At 38.8% G+C, this 27,977-nt stretch overlaps 1 protein-coding gene across 2 annotated transcripts in view; it reads right to left on the reverse strand.

Moving 5' to 3' along the window:
- The window catches only part of srgap3 (SLIT-ROBO Rho GTPase activating protein 3), a 113,271-nt gene that overhangs the window by 74,378 nt on the left and 10,916 nt on the right, over positions 1-27,977 (reverse strand). For both annotated transcript variants that reach the window (XM_026919148.3, XM_026919138.3), the window contains exon 2: positions 1,318-1,513. In XM_026919148.3, the coding sequence (XP_026774949.1) occupies positions 1,318-1,513 (196 nt within the window). The remainder of the gene's footprint in view (positions 1-1,317; positions 1,514-27,977) is intronic.

Below are 27,977 nucleotides of genomic sequence, written 5' to 3' on the forward strand. Positions count from 1 at the left end.
GCTCCAGTGTTGCTTAACCCTATAGAACAACGCTTCAGTCAATAGTGACAGATACTGTACAAGTGCAAGTGTACATTCAAAATGAAATTCACCTCATTAATAGATTATTTTTAATATCACAAACATTAGGTCAGGCAGAACAAGAATACGAGGTGATCTGAATGCAAGGATATATTCACGCTATGCAGACTGTGGTAAACATCTATAAATGTCAACACTGTTATGCTCTTTCTACGTCAATATAGGCACAACAACAGCAGTCATAGTGACTGTCTTACTGAATAGTTTAAATTAAGAACGACCACTGGTTACAAACGATTTTGCTTGATGCAGTTTACGGGTTAAAGAGTTTATTTTCATTTCCTTGTAGTTTTGTAATGCAGTTTCACTGAAAAGAAACTAAACAGAAAGAAGGAAAATTGCTGTGCTTTTTACAAAGATACATAAACAAATACAAAAATGCAAATAGCTGGAAATAACTTTTGGAATTTGTTATTTGGTGTTCAGTATTAGGCCCAGTGATTCCTAAAATGTGACTTCAGCCAAAAATTCTCATTTCAATGCATTACTAATACAAATACATGTAAGCACAAAATATAGGAAAGCATGATTAACAACAACCCACACACACCCACATACAACAGCGCTAAGCCTGTCGCAATTATAAAATCTTATTGGATTAATTGACATACACATAATTATAATAAACAATAAACTGTCTCTTTATACCGTATGTAAAGCAGCTATTTATCAACACTGAACATGTACTTTAAGCACTTCAGTATTTCTGGCTGTCTTTTAGACTATACAAAATGCCAAAGGGAAGACAGGAGACAATAATTTAAATATGTAAACCTATTATTAAGACACACAAAAAGGAACAGAAAACACTCTGAGCTTTAAGAGAAATTGTGCAGATGAAAAATAAGCCATATCCTTGCCTCTGGTGTTTTAGTAATAGTGACTAAGGCCACTAAATACCACGTTACATGACAGACCATAATTACAAATAATTTAGAGATTAAAGAAAAATGATAAAATATGCAGCAATCTGATTATATTCTTATGTTGTTTGCTGAAGCATTCATTTTTGACTGACTACATAAATCATATGACTGCGGAAATAATGGTTAAATATCAGCTCGGATAATTGTGATTATATAATAATTGTGACAGGTCTATCCACCGCAGCGTTTCCTAACGCTCAGCCATATAGACCCACAGACATACACATAAATCAGCACACTTACAGAACACCAACACACACACACACACACACACACACACACACACACCTCCCTCTTTCCCTTGGCTTACTTGAACTGCTGGTGTTCTCTGGAGGAGCGAATCTTGGACGAGAACCTCTCGGCTAGTTTCTCCAGGCTGCGCGAATACTCCAGCTGAATCTCGGCTTTGCGGCGGAAAAACTCCTGCAGGTCCTGCAGCAGCTGGATCCGAGATTCCGACTGCTGCTCCAGACACTTAAACTGCTCCACCAGCTGATTACGGATCTCTAACACACAGACAAACGCAAGAGCACATTACAAAGCATGAACTCTTCAAAATGAAGTAATGATTGTACAGGTAACCAGAAGGACATGAGATCAAATCTCAGAACTGTGCAAGCTGTACAGACTGTACAACTTTACAAGCTGGGATATGAAACAGAAAAACAGAAAAAATCTCCATGGGGATAAAATTCTCTTTATTACTGCAGGGGTGGACATATCATGTTTTTGTGTCTGGACTATTATTTATTTATTTTTTTTACATTTTCTTAGCCAGAATTAAATAAAGTTTTTACTCGTGATGCAAGAACAACACAGCTCACAGCCAAAACTTTTTTTTTTTTTTACACCGAGGTAACAAACATGATGTGCCACATCAAAAACTGCATCAGGAAACGAATGACTGCACTGTCACCCCAACACCAGGAATTCATAATCTCATTTGTTTGTCTGTATTAATGCACTAACTTGCCATAAGTTACTACATTATGTTAACTATGAATTACAAGTCCAGTAAACTAGGTTTCCAGGCAACCAAAACATGGGACTGGGCAGCACACTGGCACTATTACTTGCCCAATGGGCTAGTTAATATATTTTTCATAATATATTTTTATATATTTTTTTGATACTCGCTACACTATACTCCTGCATCACTAATGATTTCTATTAAATGCTTGAAGGTTAAACAGTTTTCCATGCCTTCTCCACAGTCATGTGACTATGAAAAACAGTTTCTGTCATTAAAAAACACGTTGAAAATAAAAACGTTGAAATTTTTTAAAAAGTTAAATGATTAGCATGATCGCACGTTTTTGTATCATATAGGAAAGAATGGAGCAGAGAAGAAATTACACCATGCAGTTCTCAGCAGCAGTTTCTTCAGCTTGGATCAATGCACGGTGTTTTAAATTAAAACTCAAGCCTCTAAAAAAATAGTTAGAGATGCTGCACTTGAATGAATCATTTTTAATAAAACAGTTCTGCACTTTGAACATTGCTGAGCTTCACTTATCTTTGGCTTTCTGTATAATTGTAGCTCGAAGGTAGTGAAGCCAGTAGAGTGCATGCCTCTATGAAAATGGTGCACATACCTCTTTCAAATTATAGATTGAATCAATATTTCTACTCGATTTTTACATTTTTATAGGAGCTATGTTTTAGATAAACTTACGAACAAGACAAGCCTGCTGGTGAGAGATTTCTCTCAATCGTACTGTAGACTATAATTATTTTCACAGCTGTTTCTAAAGCCTGTAAATATAAAGCTTACAGTTATAATGCATTATACAGGCATAACAAAATAGAAGTTAGTCATTTGTGTGACTTTTTTAATTAATTCTTTGAAGTTCCTGTGCTATTTTGCTGACCTCTTCAACTACAACTTGTCACAACAAAAAGAGCAGGGTTTTTAATGAATCATTTATGATTGTTCTCTAGGCTGGTCACACAAATAAATATTAACCTGTAATGTATTTATTTATTAATTCATTTATTCATTCATTTGCTGAGTGTTGTAAATTCATTAAGTCACCTACAGAAACACTCGTGTTAAGAGACCGAGATTTGTCATGACGCTCACAACAAACAAATTTACGCCTTGATGACCAACATTCAATAGACCTACAGCTGGGGTCATAAGCTTACATATGCCTTGCAGAATCTGCAAAATGTTAATAATTAAAATATAATAATGAGAGATCACAAAAATTGCATTTTGTTTTTTATTTAGTACTGCCCTGAATAAGCTGTTTCACATAGCAGATGTTACATATAGTCCAGAAGACAATAATAACTGAATTTACACAAATGAACCAGTTCAAAAGTTTATTCTTATTGATTCGTAATACTGTGTGTTGTTACCTGGATGATCAATGACCGTTTTTATGTTTTGTGACAGTTGTTCACGAGACCCTTGTTTGTCTTGAGCAGTTAAACTGCCCACTTTTCTTCAGAAAAATCCTCCAGGTACTGCACAATTTTTGGTTTTCTAGTATCTGCATATTTAACCCCTTTCCAACAGCGGCTTTATGATTTTGAGATCCATCTTTTCACACTTAGGACAACTGAGGGACTCCTACACAACTATTACAAAAGGTGCAAACATTCACTGATGCTCAAGAAGGCAACACGATACATTAAGACCCAGGGGGATGTAAACTTTTGAACAGGATGATCGGTGTAAATTGTTATTATTTTGTTTAAAGATCTTATTTTTTTCATTTAGTACTGCCCTTCAGAAGCTACATACAGTAAGATATTTACATGTTTCCCAGAAGACATAATGCAATTTTTATGATCTCTCATTTTTTTTTAAAATTATTAACATTTTGCAGATTCTGCAAGGAATATGTAAACTTATGACCCCAATCGTATATTGTGCAGCTCTGTTTTATTATTCAAGAATAACAAGGCCACAGGGAAAGCTAACATCTGTACACATGGACGTCTACTTCTCGGTTGGTCCACAAAACTTCCAGTCTTTTTGAATTCATTAATAAGTTTGGCAACAGTTTCCTGTTAAAGTCCATCGCAACCTTGCGACAGCTTCCCGGTCCAACCATGAGAATGATTTCAATACATGCTTCTTTTGTCAAAGGCATTCTTAAAGGCTATCTGAAAAAAATATAAACTAGGTATGAATAATTTTGGAAGACATTTTGCTAAAAAGTGATAATTTCCCCTATGTATGGAGACTTTTGGGACACCCTGTAGAAGTCACGTCCCTGTAGCTGCTGTCAAAGAATAAATTCTTTCATGACTCATTTTAAAGTGGCCTTGTAATACAGCTTCAAGAAGCACTACAGCTTTTCATTCTTCTGCTTCTAAGTCGAAGGCTAAACGAGGCAAGTGCACCTAGCAAGATGAATGAGTCCTTCCTTTAGAGCACTTTCTGAAAGAAAATTCCTTATTCATTCATCTTCAGTTACCACTTTGTCCTAGTCAGGGTCATGGTGGATCTGGAGCCTATCCTGGCAACAGTGAGCACAAGGCAGGAATATACCCTGGATGTCATCGCAAGGCACCATGCACACACATTCACATGTAGGGACAATTTAGAGTACCTACTGGCATGTTCTTGGAGGTGAGAGGATACCAGAGAACCTGGAGGAACCCCTTGGGACACTGAGAACATGCAAAACTCCGCACAAACAGGGGATCCTGGAGCTGTACGGCGGCGGCACTACCCGCTGCACCACCATGACCCAGAAAGGTTTACCTACAATACTGTGCTTATACTGTTGTACTTTAAAATGACAAACCATATCACTGAACACCTTATATTTCCAGGTGACCTGGCTGCATGACTGACATAAAACTCTTCCCCATGGGGAACTCACATGGTACATATGAGATTGGAAAGTGCACTCACATGCCATAGAGCTGGAATACATGTGATTTATTTGAGAGATATCATGTTATAGCAAACAGGTCTACTACTACTACTGTCATTTTGTGGTGGGTGCACAAGAAGGCCTTTGGAATTACTTGCATTAATTACTCATTAAATGTGCTTCTTCATATTCATCCAAGTCATTATGATAATAAACAAACACATTTTGCCCAATAACATGCTTCATAGCTGGCCTGAGGTTTCAGTGTTGGCGTGCAGTAGCTTTTTATTTCTAAACCTGAACAAAAATATTCTGTCTCAATCTGTTCAATTTGAACATTTTCCAAGAGGAACAGCCAGGTGGTCTTTTTCAAACGTTAGACATGCGGCAGAATTATAGTGGTTTCCTCCATAGTGTCCTTCCGTAGTGGAGATACACTACATGGCCAAAATTTCTGACACCTGACCCGCACAGAGCCCTGACCTCAACCCCAGTGAACAGGATTGGTGCTGCTTTGCTGCCTCTGAGCCCGGACAGCTTACTACCATTAAAGAATCAATGGATCAGGCGCAACTGAAAAACGTTTGCTGTATCATCCATAGATCACGAGTTCAGATTCCAATGGTGCCATAGCCACCTGTGTTTGGGAGTCCAAAAGAGCAAAATTCGCCATGCTCTCTGGGTGGGAGGGATGTCATACTTTCGTTCCCCTGTCAATCACAGCAAAACTATCCTATCATGGGTATCTGGGTATCTGTGAGCTCATGTATGCAGAAGAGGGCAGATAGAGCTTTCCTCCGCGTGTGTTACTCTGCCCTGTGATGCTGCATGAGCAGTTGGTTGCCTTTACATGTCGAAGGAAGCATACGTTAGTCTTCATCCTACCCAGTTGGTAGCTGTTGTATGATAAAGGAGAGATGGTCAACCTTAAAAAAAAGAATTGGCCAAGCCCAAAGTAAAACAAAAATAAATTTTTATGAAATTAGTGTCAAGACTTTAACCCAATTGCGATGCTGTAATATGACCTGTAGGAGCTGTTCATGGAAAAAAAAAAATCCAGAAATAATGATGAAAGGATTTTTTTTCAGCAAGGAATGGTCAAACATTCCTGCTCACCATTGTGTGAGTCAGATCAGCAGCTACAGGAAATGTTTGGTGTTGGTTAATGCTGCTGAAGGAGGTTCTACTAGTTTTAAATAATGATATAGTAATTGCAAGGGTTCACATACTTTGTCCATATTGCACTGTAAATGATTAATCAATGTGTTTAATAAAGCCATTAAAAGTACAATTGTATGTGTGTTCTAATTACAGAAAGAATGTCTGTCTTTTATTATAACTTGGATAAAGAACAGAATACATTAAAGCACAAATCCATGCAATTACAAAGCTTTCACAAACTTTGTCTTACAACTGGATACTAGACATTCAAACACTGCACAAATGAGTACTGTTTGTGATGACAGGGAACTAGCCATTTTGTTCAAAGTTAAACACAGCTCTAAAGCTGAGAGGGAAGAGTGTTTTATATTCCTTTGTGCTGGCTAGCCATTGCTTATGTAGCACTCCCCAATCTTAGGTTAACCACTGAAACCTAGTCCATTCCTTTAGATGCAGAGAGCTTTCGCCTTTGGGGCTTACACACATTTGGCCCCTTTTCAGATACCACACACAAAAATCGTACCAGCTACAGCTCCGGAGATGTCATTCTTTTAAACATTCCAAGACTTCTTGTATGTTTTGTCTGGGTTTTTTTTTTTTTTTTTTTTTTGGTCTTTTGCTCACCATTTCTTCCACTGTTCTCTGCATGCATTCAATGACAAAACAACAGAGCTCAGAGGAACAGCCCTGAACCATCTGACACAGTTTCGCATGAATGGCAGGCAGGACTTTGAAAATGCTCTTGTAAAGAGACGACTTCAAAACCACCAGAAGCACGAGAACTCGCGGGCGGGTTTGAGAAAATTAGGTCACGTTGTAAGTGAGCCCTGAATGTCTTGCAGAGACCATGTGCATGAGCAATCACAGAGTTATTCAGAACAGAGGATCGCATGCACACTACAGTCACTCCATTTCATGCCTGGAACTCAGAGCAGTTCTAGTTTTTAGAAGAAAAGCTACAGTGCTGCAAGTTTTAGACTACACAAATACACAAATGCTCCATTATATTGCATTATATTACAGTCTAACAGCATTGGAAAGTGTCACAGGCTATATACAGATAATAAATAACAATCATTAAAAAAACGTAAGAATAATAATTTATGATACATAATATATTTATTTATATTACAAAAAGGACATCATCTAATTCCACTGAAAAATTGTGTCTTGTTCTCTTGGCATATATATGCTTATGAAGAAGACAGGACCCCTGTATATAGTGCAAAGGAAGAAGGTCGAGCCAAAAAGCCAAAAATACATAAAAGCTTGTTTAATTAGACATACGCCATAAGCTCAACCTTTAATTTACGGGATTTCCACCTCATAGTATGGTCTGATTAAGCAAAGCTGTAATTACTCTGTGTATACCTCCCCCACAGCATTTCTGATCGACGCCCTTCTGTTTGCAACTATAGATCAGAGATATAATGGCGCTGGCAGGAGGATTCAGAACCCCAGAACAAAGTGTTCAGCATATCATCCCAGTGTGCTTTGTGACAGTTAGGAAGCCTATAGAATGCTTGTATACGCCACAGATCATTTGTTTAAGAGTTTTGTGACCTGGAGAATCAAGGCTACTGTGGTACAACCTTATATGTCATACCCATGGGGCAGCAGCAGAGTGGAAGAAGAGGGGCTCAATTCTGAAAGAGGAAGAGACACTGACACTTTCTGAAGATTTGTTGACCCCTTGTCCCTCACACCTATTCGTGGGTCTTGCCCAAACTGTTACCACAAAGATGGACGCACACAATTGTACAGAGTGTCTTTGTATGCTGTAGCATTAAGATTTCCCTTCACTGGAACTAAGGAGCTCAAACCGGTTCCAGCATGACAGTGCTCCTGTGCAAAGGTCCAGGTCCATAACAACATGGTTTGCCAAAGTTGGAGTGGAAAATCTAAGTGTCCTGCACAGAGCCCTGACCTCAACCCCGCTGGACAGCTTTGGGATGAACTGGAACGCCGACTGCACACCAGGCCTCCTCCTTGACATCAGTGCCCGACCTCACTAATGCATTTGTGGCTGAATGAGCACAAATCCCCACAGCCACGCTCCAAAATCTAGTGGAAAGCCTTCTCAGAAGAGTGGAGGTTATTACTACAGCAAAGGGAGAATAAATCTGGACTGGAATGTCCAAGAAGCACATATGGGTGTGATGGTCAGGTATCCACAGACTTCTGGCCATATGTCTTCCCTTATTGAAAATGTTGTTTCGCGAAGCATAATGCATATCAGGGGTTCTCAAACTAGGGGTTGTGACCCCATGTGGGATGATTTGATTGTTTTATTCATTTATTTTACAAATTAATTTTACAAATATCGCTCTAACTATTAAGATGGATTTTGTGTGCTACTATTTTGAAATGTTACTAGGAGCTGCATGAGCTATTTTAGTCTTTTCTGTTATCCTGACACGCTGCACTAACGCAATAAAAATGGACAAATCTCCCTGTCCACCTACCTCTGCTAATTCTTCAAAAAGATCAGGTGACTCTGACTCAGTGGAAAAACATAAGGCAAAAAAACAAACACAAAAACATGTTGAAACATTTCACGAATATGGCTTTAAAAGTCTATAAATCTTCTATTAAAAAATGTTGAGTAGTCACGGGTTTCTCTGCACTGAAAAAAAAAAACAAACTAAAAGTCTAAGCTGTTGTGCTCTGCATTCTTAAATTGATATGAGGTGATCCAATCCCAGTGTAACATCATATGCCATACTTCACCTGCCAAGTCCACACCCACACTCAATAAGTCTTTTACCTTTTCTGGAAGGAGCTGATGTGTCTAGACAGTGGTTGATGATCCCTTGAGAACATTGATCTAATCACACAATCATACTGCTGGAGAAGATAAAATGGAAGAATGGATTTACAGTTGATATTATACATTAATGGTTTCTCGTTTGCTGCATTTCCAAAGTCTATTTAACCACATTCGGTGTTTAATAGCACTATTCTGCTCAATTTGATCATTTTTTTAAAAGTAATGACATCTTTAAATGTACTGCTGCAGTTGTAGTATGTAGTAATTTTGTATCTTCACACTGGCTTTAAAAATTCTCATTTTGTGTGGCCAAATAAAATCAGCTAGCATTTAGCCATAATACTCAGGCAATAGGAATGTATTGTATATATATATATATATATATATATATATATATATATATATATATATATATATATATATATATATATAGCTGACACTCTGCAAGCTTCTGTTGTCAAGATATGAGAAACATCAGAGGCGTGATGGCAGCATGTTTTATTTTATATACATTGTGGTGCAGTCCTGACAAATCTTAATATCAGCAAGTCTTAATAAGTACTATTCGGATAGGATAAGATTTCCGGACATACAGCGGAGTTCAAACTCCGCGATCACACTGAAAATCTGGGATATTTTTCTATTTAAAACTGGAAATAAACAGAAGGTTTTACAATTTTGACATATTTAAAACAAAGAATGTACATGTTCAATATCTTGAATATTTAATATTCAATATTTTTGCTCTATTTCTAGGTCCCTATTTAAATGTAAGCCAATTTTGACATTGAACATGTTAACTGCTTTCTATAAAAGCTCAGATTTTCCTCATGCCTAATCTCTTCTATTGAAGCACGTGTTCAGACGACACTCTGATGGATTGGATCTACAATGCCTGCCCAAAAAAAAGCTCGCTGTTTGAATTTAAATAAGCAGATACTTAAGAGCCTATGATTGGATCATTATCGCATGTATGTATGAGTATGTTTCAGCTGGCAACAATTCTTTTCACCCTAACTGATGCAGTGTGTAGATTCTCATTTCTTAAACAACCATGTGGGAAGATGTATCCCATGGTTGTGGAAAAGATGTTACTGTATTCCAGAAGGGGCAAATTATTGGCCTGTATCAAACAAAGAAAACAGCTAAGGAGATTTCTGAAATCACTGGAATTGGGTTGAGAGCTGTCCAACGCATAATTAAAACCTGGAAGGATAGTGGTGTACTGTCAGCTTTATGGAAGAAATGTGGTCGGAAAAAAATCTTGAATGATTAAAACGCTTGGTGAAGACACATCATAAAAACTGACAGTAGAACTCACAGATATGTTTAATAGGGAAAGTACGAGCATTTCCACATCGAGAACTTACAGGATTTGGACTAAATAGCTGAGTGGCCACAAGAAAGCCACTTGTTAGTGAGGCTAATCGGAAAAAATGTCTTTAATTTGCTAGGCAGCATAAAGATTAGACAGTGGAGCAAAGGAAAAAGGTCATGAGGTCTGATGAGTCCAGACTTACCCTATTCCAAACTGACGGGCACGTCAGGGTAAGAAGGGAAGTGCATGAAGCAATGCACCCATCATGCATAGTGCCTACTGTACAAGCTTCTGGAGGAAGTGTTATGATCTGGGGTTGCTTCAGTTGGTCAGGTCTAACGGGGGCAGTCGTGGCCTAATGGATAGACAGTCGGACTTGCAACCCGAAGGTGAACCTGAAGGTTGTGGGTTTGAGTCTCAGGTCCGGCAGAGATTGTAGGTGGGGGGGAGTGAATGACCAGCGCTCTCTCCCACCCTCAATACCACGACTGAGGTGAGACCCTTGAGGAAGGCACTGAACCCCCAGCTGCTCCCCGAGTACCACGGCAAAAAAGGCTGCCCACTGCTCTGGGTGTGTGTTCACGGTGTGTGTGTGTGCACTTGGATGGGTTAAACGCAGAGCACAAATTCCGAGTATGGGTCACCATACTTGGCCACAAGTCACTTCACTTGCACAATCTGAATGACCAGGTTATTCCATCAATGGATTTTTTCTTCCTACGGGAAACTCACGTTCCGATATGACAATCACCACAGAGCGCTGATCTTAACCCCACTGAAAGTCTCTGGGATGTGCTGGAGAAGACTTTACGGAGTGGTTCAACTCTCCCATCCTCAATACGAGATCTTGGCCGAAAGTTAATGCAATTTCTGGACGGAAATAAATGTTGTGACGCTGTATAACGTTGTCGAAACTATGCCATGACAAATGCGTGCCGTATAAATCACAGAGATGGGAGTGTCTTCACAAAGTATGCATACTATGTACACCTCATATCTTTAACGTCAAACGATTGTTTGACCTTTATTATAACTGCTTTCTTTAGGGCTTGTGCTTAAACATAACATTTATGTAGGCAATACCTGTGAAACAAAATCAATAACTTACATACAACCCTGGGAAGTGTTGTCCTTTAGAATGTCATCTATATTTTATTGTTCTGCTATTGAAGCTGGGACAATACTTGGTTTCGGTGAGAGAAAAGAGCACTTCATGGAGTGTTTCCTCTGAAGAAAAACCATGAAACCTCTTTTCCCACAGGATATAACATAATTTTTACCAACATGTCAATTTGGACAGGATTTATTTGATATGGGATTATTTCTACAGGGCCTTTTACACTACAATTGTTATACTTCTAATTTTTATACTTCTTTTATACTACAACTACTATTTTACACTAGGTAAAAAATGCAGTAAAAGCACACATAGTCTACTAAATTCCCAGAGATACAGCAGTAATAATTACTGCTCCGTCACATGTAAAACTATTCCAGTCTGAATAGCGTATAGCTGTGTTATCTGGCTGGTGTCTTTGTTTTCTGTTGATGTGTTTAAACATGATGTGAAGATGTGCTGTACTAGTAGTAGAGTTAAAGGCCCGCTGAAGTGGTAATGGTACCACCATATCAATCAAAGCTACCTTTTATACCACGCATGCTTTTACATGCAGCAAGTGCATTTTGTTAGCCTAATAAACTAGTGTTAATAAAGTCTAGTTTGATAATATACTATGGTAACATATGTTTCTAATAAATCTGATGCTCAATGCAAACAATTGCGCGTTACTGTTACTCACCCATAGTGAGAAATCGACTGCTTCTTATACATCATAACTGTGCTTGGCACGTAGTGTGAACTGAAAACAGATCCTTCACAATTTAAAAACAAAATGTCTTCATTTCTAGAAGAATGTATGGTTTGTTAATGGGTACTGAACATCAATTGATGCAGATCCTTTTAAATAAACACATTTATTGAATTATCATTGCTTTCATTTGCCCATCTCTGATGCCCACATGCGAGAGCTGTGTTGCGCGAGTCAGCATCACGTGTTCACAGCATAAAATACACCAGTGAATTGGACTGGAAAATAGATGAAATCTGATCTGACATCCAACACCCATCTGATGATTCAGGCCTGTACAGTATCAGCTCTCGGATTTGGTTTAGAGATCCCTGCTTCACAAAACAGATAACAATAGAAACATAAGGCGTGCACGTTATTACGCATATTATTGTGCTTACATATAAACGTTGTCTAAGGGTTACGTTTTAGCAATCCCCTCAAAGTGTCCTACACTGCAATGAACCTCTACACACCACAAAAAGAGCACATTTAAGAGACAGGTATGGACAATGACATGAATTCAGAATGAAACTAGAAGGAGGATGTAAAATGGATTCACTCTGATCAAACAGTGAACTAATCACACTGGTAGGATGATAGGCTCCCAGATGGTGGTGCTGGACAAGGTCATACTTTTTTCCACACAAATTTGGTAAGAGGATTGAGATCAGATGGTAATTTCTCAATTATTTCCACTATCAATCAATAAACAGGACTACTGCTCCTGCTCCTATCAATCAACCTACAGGGCCGTTGTGTGCTCGTTACAGCTTATCTAAATTCAGATAGGACGATGGGCATGTGTAAGTGCTCTGTTTGACCTTGAGACAATAGAGCATAATCCACACAGCTTCATCATCTCCTGCTGTGAATAAGTGTGCAACGTCTACTAACAACAGCAGGACATGAGATGAAGTGTGACTCTCAGAACACACGAAAAAAGCTACAGGGAAGATAGGGGATTATGTTAATGAGTAAAGTATGACTGGCATGGTGTAGAGAGAATGAAGAGATTGAAGGAAATAGAGTAAAGGAAAGATAAGGAGAGATGAAAGGACAGAGATGAAGTGTACTTCTGAGTCTAGTGTGCTGGAAGAATTCATGTTGGCCATCATGTCTGTACATCTCACCTGAGACTGAGATCTTACCTTGTATCAGGGCTTTGCCTCATTCATCGTAAAGGCCCACAGGTGAAGGAACAAGATCCAGTGCAATGCGTTATACTCCTTTAATTTATTTAAACTCTTGGGTTTACATTTTTAACCATTGATTTAGAAATATATCAATTCACTTTCAAAAGATTTTGTAAGCATTTTTAAATAACTGCAGTTTTTGTCTTCACATATGCTAACTATCAGTAAAAATATGTTTATGTAATAACATCCAATTTTAGACGGCACTAACTAGCGACGTGAACATGTAGGCAGAAATGCTCCTTATTTCTTACCATTAGTGTGCATGAGTAAACAGAGATACATATGTAAAATAAGGCATCATTTAGCACTTCTTTACCTTCTGTTCGCATCTCATTGATATACAAAACTACCGCAAAGACACGGCACCCATCAACAACCCAAGAAAAAAATCTAATATTAAACAAAATGAAAGCACAGAGATGTGTACTCGGGAAATAACAGCCACCAAGGCCTTATATTGCCTTCTGTTTTTAATAAAATGTTGCACTCGAACACACCACAAAGACGACAGCTGATGGCTGGCACGCATACACATTCTGTGCCTGTGTGAAAGGAAATAACTCGCAAAATCACAATGTTTGTATTTGTAATGAGGAAAAAAAAGAAAACAGGTAAACTTGGTCTTATGGACATAAGCCTATGTCTAAGGTTGCTTTCATATATGTAGCGTTTAGTCATTTCAATGGAAACCTGATGCGTTTTACGCCTTGGTGCAGTTTGTTTTGGCATCTCAGAGAGGTGTGGACAAAAACAACTGACTTGGAAGCATCTAAGAGAGGTGGTCTGGTTCCAAGTGAACCATAGTGCAGTTTCAATTACTGTCTAAAAGTGATTCAGACTCGGAAAATGGAAAAACAGGTGTGAAAGCACTCTTACATTGCATACAACTGCACTAAATACAGGGCTCAAAGGTGCAAGTACTCACATTTGTGCCTAGACCAGTGCAAGTAAGAAATTAAACCAAAAACCATTTCAATCTACACATAAGCAGAGGTTGAGAAATAATGATTCGCCTGATGATTTCTCCTGTCACACTCCGCTTCCAATTCTGCATCTTCAGTTTGTGTTTATAAAGCCCAATTAGTGCCAATTCCTAAACCGATGGCTGACTGAGACTTTCAGAATCTGACAGCAAACAGTCAGCTTGGTGAATTGAACTCTAAAACAGTGAAGATGCTCTGAAACGGTAATCAATATTTTCACTTGCTAAGATATATTTTTATTTCAATTTATTAGTACATAAACAGTAACGCAGCAAATAGGATCCCAGGGTCACGCTTGACCTTGAGTAACTGTCCATGTGGAGTTTTACATGTTCTCCCCATGTTCATGGGGGTGTGAGCACTCTCTCTCTCTCTCTCTCTCTCTCTCTCTCTCTCTCTCTCAGGCAAGTACCTGCATCACTGCAGCAGCTTTGCAGTGTTTAGACAGAAAGCTACACGGCGCACACTGCAGACAATTAATCTCAAACCGAATGTGTTCAACCCCCACAGGCTCCATTACCGCTTGCTCATTAAGTTCAGCAATCGAGGCCTGGGGTATCTATTAGTCAACCTTCTAAACCAAGACCAAGAGGAAGTGAGAATATAGCAGGCGCAATATTTCAGATCCATACAGATTTAAAATGAGTCAAAAAGACTAATGACTCTGAATAAAAGCCAATCTTTTAGCAGAAATCTTAAAACATCAGGAAAGCCCTCTTGAATTCCCACAGTACTTCATTAGGAGTACTATCAAAAGCCATACATTCATGTTTATGTGGTTGTAACGGACAAGCAGACTTAGGTCAGTGTTTCCAACTTCAAATAACAGTTAGTTCCACACAGGCACAAAATATCATTATATCCTTTAAGTGGCATCAGTTCCTCAATGTGACTACAGTGATGACTGGCAGTCATATGATATCACTATTCCATAACCTAATTTTTCAGTGATGCTGCACCGAGACAGAAACTTCCATTATGGAGAAAATACACTCAGAGTGATCCATGTTTGCTTCATTACGGCCATTAGATACTGAAGAATTGCCACAGCACTCACAGTTCAAGTCACAAATGCAATTGTCGGAGCAGCCCCGACACACTGTATCACCAACAGATTGAGGTGAAAGTCGTGTATTACAGGATGTAGCTGTTTTTAAAATTTTCAGAAGATGGTCTCCACCTTAAACCCTTGCTAATTCAGTTTGTTTGATAAGGTCCATACTGATTAAAAAAATTCATTAGAACTGACAGAAGTTCCAACTTCTATAACAAGAAAATCCTAACAGGCTAACAGAGAATAATTCCACTGGATGGTAGCCTTCAGACGATTGACAATAGTTTTGGGAATCGCCAATAGCTATGATTTAAATGTCTTTGGGACAACGTGGTGTTTGCAGCTTTAAAGTTGACAAAATAAAGTGTGTTATATTTCGTATTATGTGTTTCCTTTTCGCCTATGTCGTATCCTATACAAACCTTAATCTGCTGTCTGACTTCAGAGCAGAGCAACACAACATAGTCTTTCTGATTTATCTTAAAATAAGAAAATGAAACAGTGTGATGTTTATCAGGACAACTTCACTATATAGGAATTTAATAAGTGTCTCCTCTGCTGTTCACCGCAAAGCACATGCAAGAAGAAGAAGAAAAAGAAGAAGAAGGCTTTATTTGTCACATATACATTACAGCACAGTGGAGTTCTTTTCTTTGCATATCCCAGCTTGTTAGGAAGTTGGGGTCTGAGCACAGGATCAGCCACGATATGGCATCCCTGGAGCGGGTTAAGTGCCTTGCTCCATGTCCCAACTAAACAAACTTAGTTACAGCTAATAACTCATCACATTTATTTATAGTCCCGAATTTATTTTTGCAAGCATTCTTGACCATGTTAATGGTTAATTAAGCCAACAAAACTGGCTAAGCACTAATGCTAGCGATTGTAGCTACAGTCGACTCGTAACCAGCTTCCGGTATTTTTCCGCTGTAATGACGTAACATGTACAGGGTATCTGACCACGCCCCTTTCGTGTCATCCTCAAAGCTACAGGCGATACTATCATCAATCAGCGATAGGTAGGGGGTATGACCGGACGATGGCATATCACACATGATATCGTAAGCCATATGAATGGATTGGCAGCATAAATGATAAAGCATGTATTGACTGAACTGATATTTTACTGAAATCTGCCGAAATGTTTGGTTTGTAAGCAATCACCTGTGTGTCTTAGCTTACTTTATTTAACTGTTACAAAATTAACATAAGTGCAAGTTAAGTCTGCAGTCTGGTCAGACGCCATAAAGTATTTAAGTATACTGTATAATATAACAAGTATGCAGGCTGAAAAAGGCACGGCACATTTTCCCTGTGTGTTTATTATTGAATGACGTTTTATTGCTACAGCAAAGTAAAATGCACATAGCACAAAGTGCAAAGTGAAAGTAATCGTTTTCAAACATCGGAAAAACTCTACAACTAAGCAGTAGCTGTTGTAATCTCTGTACTGTACCCCAAAAATAACAACTGCGGGAGCAAGCAAGAATGATCAAGGTTGTCTGTGAAAGCAGATGGGATTGGGCAGAATTCCTTCAGGAGAGGGCGTGAGTGGGATTAAAACAGTCCCGTGCACACTTCTACATCACAAGACAGGAAGACTGAACATACTGAATTGTGCAAAAGTCTAATGCATATGCAAAGAAATGCTGTAAAGCAAAAATAATAAATTAAACGTTTCTACAGTCTCTAAACAAAGTCAAAATTTGATGTGAAAATTTGACCACTGGCTTTTTAAATATTTACTGGTCGTCACAGGTACAGTTTGTGCAGTTTTAACAGCAAATTAGCTGCTATGTTTTACTGAGTATCTTGCACAACCACAATTCTTTTTTTTTCATGCAAAACTCAGCAGAGTTCATTATGTTTTGTGTCTGAAAGGGGGCCTATTATGTTACTTTCATTAGTGACACAGAAATAATTTACTGTAACATTTAATTTTTGTTGAAAAAGTAATGATTGGAAATCTAAAATATTTTTGTACTTACTCATTAATACAGAAGTCATCAAATTAACATCTATAACAAAATCTGTATTAAAAAATTAGCATGCCTTAGACTTCATAGACTTCATTCACAATATTATATTCCTCTAAACATATATAAACATACAATGTGCAATGTACATTGACAAATATTGGTTCCAAGGTGTGATTTATATATCGATTCTATATGGAAATTCCATGTATGGCCTATTTAATGCTTTAGTAAATGCTGTATATTGCTGTAATTTTTTAAAATGTCTCTTAAATGTAGCATCAACCCCTTAAGCTCTAGAGCCTTACTGAGACGAAATGTAGGTTTGGAAATGAACACATTAGGACACAAACAGCAAGTCGCCACTCGCCAGCTGGCTCCACAGTGAACGTCTGAGTCACTATCGAGTTTTATCATTTCTCTCAGACCCAGTCTGGAAGCTTGTTGGAAGTAAATGAAACACTTAGACTGAAGTAAATGCAGTGGAAAGTTACTGAGACAATTAGAAGAATGGCCAATATTAACTGGCAGCAGGGACAGATAAATGTGATGCTCTGTTATCTTTACTGCAAGGAGAGCTGAACTGAAACTCGAAAGCTCAAAGTATTCAAACGAAATAAAGAGGCATGACAAGCGCCCGTCGTTGTAAGACGAGAGAGAAGCTGAGGCAGCACATTTTATCGATTTATCTAAGTGCTGTTGACGGTGGTTAGGCCTTGCCATCTCTGTAGCGCTGATTACTTCTCTCTCTCTCTCTCTCTCCCTCTCTCTCTCTCTTTCTCTTACTCTCTCCATCTCTATCTACCTATGTCTCACACACTTCTACCCCAGAATTGTTTTATGTGTGTAAGAATAGAAAAGCTGACTGCAGTAATCTAGCCTGCTCCAGTGTTTAACCCAGCTTAATAGCTGCCGTGTGTATGAGACACACACACACACACACCACTCAATTTTTCAGGAGTCAAGTGTAAGACTGTAAGAGCTCATATCAGAGTGAGCACCGTCTGAACTTTGGCTAAAATAAGCACATACCCCTGTGTAACTCCCAACTGAAACACACAGAACCACAATCACACACGCAGCAGCAGCATCATTTCCAGCCTTTTGTCTGGCGCATTGATTTTTCTTCTCCTCTGCGACTGGACCATCATGAGCATATCTGTTTGTGTGTTACATGACCCCCATCAGGGAACAAGAGCCACACCCGTTTTGAGCCAAACCATCAGTCATGGCTGTCTCCACGCCGACTGCATTGTCTCTACGGCAACACAGGCTGTGCTCTCCAAGGAAAAAATGCCTGGTGTGATGTGAGTGAAGAAGTGAGAGAGTGATGTGAGGACAGCGAGGCGTTCTCTTCCACAAACACTGCAATGATGTGATATGGGCTCGAGTGTTGTGTTAACTAAAGCTGCATGTATAGAACAATGTACAGTGCATAAATACGTACATGTAAATCATGTGGACAAATAAATATAAGAATATACAAACAGTTAGGGTAGTCAGTCATTTTAACACTGCTCAGTGTAGGATTTTTATTTTTTTTTGGTGGGGGTGAGTTTCATTGTCTGTTGCTCTTGAAGGCTACTTGCCGAAGAACATTTCTTCGGCTGTGAGTGCCATGTCGATACACATACAGAGAGAATTCAAGGCTGCATCCCAAACCGCATAATGTGCACTAAGTAATAAGCCTAAACAGTAAAGTCATGCCTAAGTGTTTGCAACACTGAGAATATAATTATCTGCTGCCATTATCCCCATTATCATCAGTATTACAGATGTATTATGGGAATAAAAATGTTAAACACAGGCATCACTGTGACTGCCTGATCAAGCAGCAGTGCCTGTGCATGCATGCGGCAAACTTAAAACAAGTAAACACATACTGTAAAACCAGCGTATTTAAATAATACATTTTGGGGCATCTCTAATAAATATAGTAAACTAATGTTAACTACACTACATGGCCAAAGGTATATAGACACATGACCATCACACCCATATGTGGGCTTTCACCAAACTGCTGCCACAAATTTGGAAGCACATAATTGTATAGAATGTCTTTGTATGCTGTAACATTTCCCTTCACTGGTACTAAGGCTACGTGCACATTAATCCAGATTGATCTGAAAACTGCATTTTCATTTTAAAACGCTCTCCGTCTACACTGGCGTTTTCAAATATTTCCCAAAAATTGCTTGTCCACACTGAAACGTCTGAAAATGCTTACATCCCTATACTGCGTATGCGTGAAAACGTAAGAAGCTGTGGCCAGCGTCATTTCCGTCATGCGTTTATTTACATTCCTTTTCTTTGAACTGATGCGACAATGTCGAGGAAAAGCACCGAGTTCTTTAAATGGACAGACAAAGACGTGGAGTTGTTGCTACAGGTAACCCAAGACTATAAAGTTGTTTGTTTGAGTTGAATGGGTCACATGACTGTGTCACATGACTGAAAATACATCATTGTACACATCTTTTTGTCAGGCCACACTGTTTTCGCTGGACAAAAGTGCTGTCTCACTGCTGTCTCACGGATAGTAGTGAACACTCTATACTGTACATACCTGTGATAAAGCTTCATTTATAAACTAGGCACAATAAGACTAACAATAATGCCTAATAATAAAATAGAATAGCTATAATAAAAGTTATGTGAATGTGATCTCTTTCTCGATTTCTCTCACTCTCTAAAGAAAGCACTTTATGGCTACTTAAAGGAAGTACTTTACGACTTCTCTTTGGCACATCCGTTTTGCCAGCATCACTACTCTTGCACTTTGGGGCCATTATTAAGCAAAATAAGTGCTACTTGAACACAAGCACTGTGATACCGTGAGAGTTGATCTGGTAACCAAGAAGACTACTAAGTGACTAACGGCTGGGTAGCGTATACAGCATGGACACGCTGGTCAAAGGGATGATTTGTCCCGGGCAGGACCGCACAAGATTTCATCACGTTACTCAGAACGGCGTGCAATTTAAATTATGAAAGTTTACTTCTGAAATTTTTCTATTTAATTTTTTCAGACCGCAGTCAACCGCAGTTAAGTGAAACCGCGGACATAGGGTTTTACTATATATATATATATATATATATATATATATATATATATATATATATATATATATATATATAAAGAGGTCGTCGACTTTCTTCACAGTCAATTGCTACAGCGCTCCAAACTTCATGTGACCTTCAGATTAGCCCAAGTACAGTACGCAGAGAGCTTCATGGAATGGGTTTCCATGGCCGAGCAGCTGCATCCAAGCCACACATCACCAAGTGCAATGCAAAGCGTCAGATGCAGTGGTGTAAAGCACGCTGCCACTGGACTCTAGAGCAGTGGAGACGCGTTCTCTGGAGTGATGAATCACGCTTTTCCATCTGGCAATCTGATGGACGAGTCTGGGTTTGGAGGTTGCCAGGAGAACGGTACATTTCGGACTGCATTGTGCCGAGTGTGAAATTTGGTGGAGGAGGAATTATGGTGTGGGGTTGTTTTTCAGGAGTTGGGCTTGGCCCCTTAGTTCCAGTGAAAGGAACTTTGAATGCTTCAGGATACCAAAACATTTTGGACAATTCCATGCTCCCAACCTTGTGGGAACAGTTTGGAGCAGGCCCCTTCCTCTTCCAACATGACTGTGCACCAGTGCACAAAGCAAGGTCCATAAAGACATGGATGACAGAGTCTGGTGTGGAGGAACTTGACTGGTCTGCACAGAGTCCTGACCTGAACCCGATAGAACACCTTTGGGATGAATTAGAGCGGAGACTGAGAGCAAGGCCTTCTCGACCAACATCAGTGTGTGACCTCACCAATGCGCTTTTGGAAGAATGGTCAAAAATTCCTATAAACACACTCCTCAACCTTGTGGACAGCCTTCCCAGAAGAGTTGAAGCTGTAATAGCTGCAAAAGGTGGACCGACATCATATTGAACCCTATGGGTTAGGAATGGGATGGCACTTAAGTTCATATGTGAGTCAAGGCAGGTGACCGAATACTTTTGGTAATATAGTGTGTGTGTGTGTGTGTGTGTGTGTGTGTGTGTGTGTGTGTGTGTATACTGAGTGTGGACACTCAGTATACACTCAGAAACTGAGTGTGGACACAAGAGCACTGGGAAACATGTTACTAATATGAGATGGTGGAAAGGAGCAGCTTCCTACACATTTCTTATGCAATTGCTAATCATTCCAGATTCAGGAGTAGAAGGCTGCTCTTTGGTGTATTTTTGAGTGAAAACTCGTACTAGCATACTCCAATGTTAAAACATGGAGTGTGAAAGTCAAATTTTATTATTCACTGATGGCCCCTGTGCCTAATTCTAATACTTTGGAATAATGAACCAGTGACTGCTGAACTGCACACTGTGTAGTGAATGAGAGGAGCTGTCAAGGTCTCTGGAGTGTCCAGGCTTCACTCCACTAGTTTTATCTTTTTGATAAGTTTTTTTAGTCTGTCCTCTTTATCAGCCATGTTCCTGTACCAGTGTACAGCTGCAAATAACAGCACACCCATTACTGTAAACTGGAAGAGCGTTACAACAGTTTACAGCACTTCTTATCATTAGCATGATAAGAAGTGCTGTAAACTGTTGTTAGCATCTTAGCATGTGAGTTGTCCTCCCAGTTCATAATATCATTAATGTGCTCTTCATGCAAGTGGTATTTGTCTCATGAATGGAAAACAGAGGTGGTGCTGTGTTATTGCTCCTGAAGTCCACCCCCAGCTATTTTGTCTCACTGCCACAGAGCCAGAGAAGATTCTGTTTACACTGTCAGAGTCGGGTACACTTCCTCCTTCCCTTCATTACTGCAACCTATCATCACAGAGTTGTCAAAGTATTTCTGAAGGTAGCATATCAGTCTGATGTGTACAGTAAACAAGAAAAGTGACAAAACAGTTCTGCTGCATAACGTGTCTGCGGCACAGCTAGAAAGGCCAACAATCTGCAGTGTCATGCTGTGATAAACCAGTAGGGCTCGATTGGAGCTTCTCTTCCAACAAAGTAAGCTCAACGGTATTACAGGCACAGGAGATGTCAAAGAATATAATTCTTACCCTATTCCCTGTGAAAGGAGTCCATGGCAATTTTAACTAGACTGTAGTTATTCTTCAAAAGTCTTAAGGTGGTATAGGCCCAGACTTTTCAGTCTTACAAGCCAAACATCTAGCTTTAGCTAGAGAGTCTGGTATTGTTCATTGTTCATCACTGAATCCAGCCAAGAACAGTGTTAACAGGAAGAGGCCATTTTACTGACACTGCATCCCACCTACTGTGGGTCTGCAACCCACAGACTTTTCCCAGAACTTGTAAGCAAACTTGCAAGAGTATCATATTTACATGAACTGTTCTAAACCTTTATAGGCCATTTTTAATCCAGTGACAATATCATGCACCAAAAAGCTTTTGTTTTGTTCTGTTTGTGTTCCCGTGCGTAAAGCATTGCACATAAGTACAGAGAGCCAACTGAGTCAGACTGCACTGGGATTCTGAAGCTTGTGGCCAGAAACTTGTACAATAAGTATCAAGACAGTCTGTGGGCCATAGATGCAGGATCTCAGGCTGGGTGTCAGTGCCACATGTCTGTAGTTTTTGGCACAGGAACAACACACAAGCGTTTTCAGTGTGAGGCCCCTGTAGTGTTAGCGACATGTTAAACAGATGTTGATGTTAAAAACAGGGAGTTTTAAAAACTGTCTCATTCACCTTAATCCTCCTTAAGTCCTTAAGTGAGGACAGAGAGGGCGTGTTTTTGAATTTGGTCCTGACCATGTCCATGTTCATTCAAAACTACCATCATTCACTTGTATACTGTAACTTACGAGAATCTGAGAAAAGGTGAGATATTATACTAAGATCATAAAATCAGTGACGCTACAAAATAGCCTATTCCCAAAGCTTAGCTCTATCTCGCTACAGCACACATTACCAGTGACTGGGGAAAAATATGCTAATAGTTTCATCAATTATTCATGAGGATTAGCCCTCTCTCACTGCCCAAAGCACAGGAAGGAGAAGGAGAGAATGTAGCACAGTCTGCACTAACAGCTAGGCCAAAGCCAAGCCTTTAACCCACTGCCTCACATAGCTTCTCTCATTTAGTCATAGATTAAATCTTTTAACAAAAATGTCCCTTGAAATTTTAGTTAATCTTTAGCTGGCACTTTTACCTTAACTAAACTGGAGTCAAATTTTAGTCAGCAAAAATACATTATTATGCTGATGGAAATATGTAGTGTAACAGAACAAACTGTGCTTAAACAACCACAGTGCTGTTGAATGAAGATGTCGATTAATGTTCTGTAACAGGAGCTCTGACAATAGTGCCAGCTATAATTCAAATGATTAATATTAATGTGTTTGGTCTGATATTGTTTCCATACAGGGTGTCCGAAAAGTCAAGAATCAATGGAAATATGTTGAGCAAACATGTCGATCTGGATATGCTGAGCAAAAGCCGCATAAAAACATGATAGAGTGCATATGTTGTAAATAATAAATCCAAAATTAAATACAAGTAGTTACTGTCATTGGATCCTGACTTTTTGGGCACCCTGTAGTGACAGCTAATTCACAGGAACTTGTATGGCAGATGAGCTACATAATCTAAGGCTAATAACAAAAAGATTAAAAACATGATGGTATTTAACAAAAAAAAAAAGTTAATATGGTGAGGGTTTCTGTAAGGAGATTTTATTTAACATTTATGTAGAGGGCATTTTATAACAGTCAGTGAGTTTTCCACCATGGAAGAGAAAAGTTTGCATTTTCTGGTTTCTCAGTAACATGGCAAGCTGAGTTTTTATCTTATTAACTTCAAGAAAAAGAAAAAAGGAGAGGCTGGTGAGAGAACGACTGTTTACAGCTGTTGTAATGTATGTTATAACAGGAACAAACTTGTATCGCTGACATTCTGCAACATTAAATGTAACTATAAATGTTTATAAAGCATGACACGTAGTCCATTAATACAAGTAAAAATTGTAATCATTGGCAAAAAGCTGTGGTTTAAGAGGAATAAAACACTGCGATGAGCTGTTATTGGAAAATAATCCACTTCACATCTGGCCACATCACACCACCTCATTGTGAAGAAGTTTCCTATAACAGGACACCCTGTCATGCGTCCTTTATTTCTGATTCTATACAGAAACGTGACTGCATATAATCAGACAATTCATAAAAGTTTTTCTATCAGTCTAGACTGGAAGATGGCAACGAGCTGGGTGATGTCTCAGGATGTAACATGTAAAGTTTATTTTTTTAAAGGCAAAACATCTTTACTGTTTGCCATATTTTCTGTCAAATAAAACTGTTTTGATTTTAGTCATGGTGCGAGCAAAATGTCTTCTTGTCACTGCATGAACAAAATTTAAATATCTTTTGTCAGCAAGCGTATTTGTCAGTGGCTTCTTTAGCAAAATAAACACCACAGCAGGAACAATCAGAAGAATCTACAGGAGAAATATCTGTGAAGGATTTCAGTGATTGAGGTCATATCGAAAGTCTTATAGTAGTATAGTCTAGGCAAGTTGCTTACTCATCCAGATGACTGTGTGATTCACACTGGTAATATCATGAGACGTACTGACATTGTGATGCAGAGGTGTGAACTGTTGTGAAAACACAGAGGGAAACATGCTAGGACAGTTTTGTAAGTGGGTGGTAGAGAGGTGAGTGTTGTATACTGTACCAGTATATACAGTAGGTTTCCCTCTTTCAAACCAGTCGTCCACTCTGGCCAGCATTTACACATCGGTGCACTCAATAAAACCGGATTAAAACGCATACAACAATATGGGCAGCTAAACACTTAAGCTTAGAGCATATCACCACAGAATTTCGATTCCAGACGTTTTTAGAACAAGATACACTCATTCAGATCAAATACATCATTTCTGCTTTCCATTTATATTTTTCCAGCCCAGAAATTAGTCCCTCCTCCTGCTGGAATAAAAATGTTTAGCTTCAACGCCTCCTTTTCTTAAAAGGCAATGATTTCTCCTTGATCTTACAAATGTGACTCAATCTCTAAAATTTATAGCAATTTCACTGGATTTCATACACATAATGTCACAGCAACAGCTACACTACTGACTCCACCCTCTAACTATAACTGTTTGTACATTTTGGAAATAAGATGGTTTGCAAATTCTTACAAACTGGGAGTGAGAGCAATAAGTTATTAAGTAATATTTCCATTTGTTTAATATTTCCTATATAAACAGAGAAATATACTGTCACTGTCACTTGATGACCTGTTCCTTCACACCAATATATAAATAAATTACTACTACTTCTACTACTACTACTACTAATAATAATAACAATAATAATAATAATAATAACAATAATACAATTTTCTATGCATTCACTGTGATTTTAAAAAATGAAAACCTCTAACTGTAAGACTTAAAGATGCTAAAATTCCACATTCTTAAAACAGTCACAAAGGATTAATCGTATTAAAAATACTTTAAAACATAACAAAAGAAAGACACACTCACAGCCTAAACTGTGTCTGAAACTGAAGCCGTCTCGCAGTTAAACCACAAAGCCGACCAACCCACTTCAGTCTTGCACTCTTTTTTCTGCATCTGCAAATGCCACTCTCCCAACTGAGCAAGCAGGACTGTTTCAAATCACTCAGCCTACATGACAAAAGTGACATGGCATCCTTTTATTCCTTTATTTAGATCTCTATTCCTGCAAATTGTATGTTGGTAATTTTGTATTACAATAACAGAGAGATGACTTGCCATGCTCATCTACATGCTATATCACTCACTCTTCCAGTCACTGAGTTTTAAATTAGTGCGTGTCCATAAGAGTCGGTGCTGACATTGACGGTTTATAGGCTTGAGTGGAAGCCGAAATCCTGATCAGCAAGGCTGCAAGGTAACCACAGCATTAGATTAGCAATAGAAGAATGCTTTCTTTTGTTTCTCTACCAACCCTTTTTCAGTGAAAGTCTTCAGTGTGTTTACATACACTCCATATTTCAATTCATCAACCAAACCAACAAGAAAAGGCAGATACTATTGTTTCTTCTCTGACCTTTAGTTCTCCATGAAATCTGAGCGCTCCATGGAAATGGATTAAACCGTCAGTGATGACAGTCTACGAGATAATCATCCTAGAGAAAAGTACAGCAGGAACGAGGAGCTGTCGTGAATGTTCTAAAAGATGGAAAATGTTGTGTTATCTCTGTTAGCTCTGGTGGAAACATATTTTAATGCTACCTATCTGCACTATTTTGAGGAGCAAATCTTAAATCACTCCTCCCATTGTGTCACATGGCCTCTATGACATTCCTGTTGAACCGATTTCAAATTAGCAGCTGGAAAGACCCTTGGAGAACACGGACAGCACTCTGTAGTTGGATTGCATAACTTCAAAATCAAAACAAAATCATCGTTTTGTCCCAGAAGCACGCATTATCATAATTCAAAACAGAACAGCATGGGAAGGACATGAAACGAAGTCTGCACATGGCTGGATTAAAGCCACTGTTTATATGCAGGCTTTAAAGTGCCAGCTAAATTAGTAAACATTATTATTTGGTATCAAAACTGCTACAGTTGGGAGTTATTAACAAGCACGGATAAACAGCTCAGAGGCCCACGGGACGAGACAGCATGGACCAACGCCACCCACACCACCCACACCACCCATACTACCACCAATTTCTCAGGTTTACAAGGATATTTAGACAAAAACAACACATTTACACCAGCTCACTTTTATCATAGGAAGGAGCGTGCACCAGGGCTCTCTTTAATGCATTTTTATTTATTTAGGGGTGCATGAAACTGATATGGAGTTAACTGCATGGCGTTTAATGGTCTTTAATCTGAAGCTCTGAAGACAGCTATGAAATAGTGGCCTAATAATTTAATCCAACTTCAGGAAATTAAAAGTTAGAAAAGTGATAACACTATAGATAACCCGTACACACTGTACTGAATGACTCGTACATTCAACCAGAGTTTCACTTTAATTCAGCTGCTTGTGAAATGAACAGTAAATGACACATTCAGGCTTTAAAACAGGACGTACTCAGCACGTCTGCAGCAAAACCAAAACGTTTAGCACCTAATCTAGAACTTAGATCTTTCTTTTGTACTCTTATCTGGCCACAAGCTTGAGAATGTGTAACGTTGCAGTCTGATTGGTTCTCCACACATCTGTGCATACACACTTTCATGCACTTTTGAACACCAAAAGGTTTTCTGTTTTTTTTTTTTGTTTTTTTTTTTAAATCTTAAAGAGCTATCTTACAGCTTAAGGTACCTTGGGCTCAGAGGTCTATGGACACCAGCGTAATTAGCCCAGTCCAATACTCAAGCTTGATTAATGGCTAAATTACAGATTTAGAGAATTTTATATTACCCTGTTACAGATTTAAGAAAATGTTTGCTAATAGCTGATGTCACTGCACAAGCTCAAAATTACAATGTGCCACTGATTCTGCAGTCCAATTAAACAATGACTAAAATGGAGAAGTTTTTCCTGTTTACCTGCAAAAATCTATTTGCTTTTATAAACTCTTATAATCCACTGCATGAGAAAAGACAATGAGTTTGAATTCTTTATGGAGGCAATAACCCGGCTTCATAAAAAATGTACTAGCATTAAATGAACAACTCTTGTAATATAGAAATACAGTTCGTCAGCTTGGATCCAAAAACATTTCTGCACAGTAACATTTCTGCGCACTAAAAACGTATCGCCAGTCCCTGTGCAACTCTTCTGTCGTCACATTTTCCATCACAGGTTGGTCTGGCTCCAAATTCTCCTTCTCCAAAACGCTGTCC

Source organism: Pangasianodon hypophthalmus, chromosome 2 (assembly GCF_027358585.1).
Source record: "Pangasianodon hypophthalmus isolate fPanHyp1 chromosome 2, fPanHyp1.pri, whole genome shotgun sequence".
Lineage (NCBI taxonomy): Eukaryota > Metazoa > Chordata > Actinopteri > Siluriformes > Pangasiidae > Pangasianodon > Pangasianodon hypophthalmus.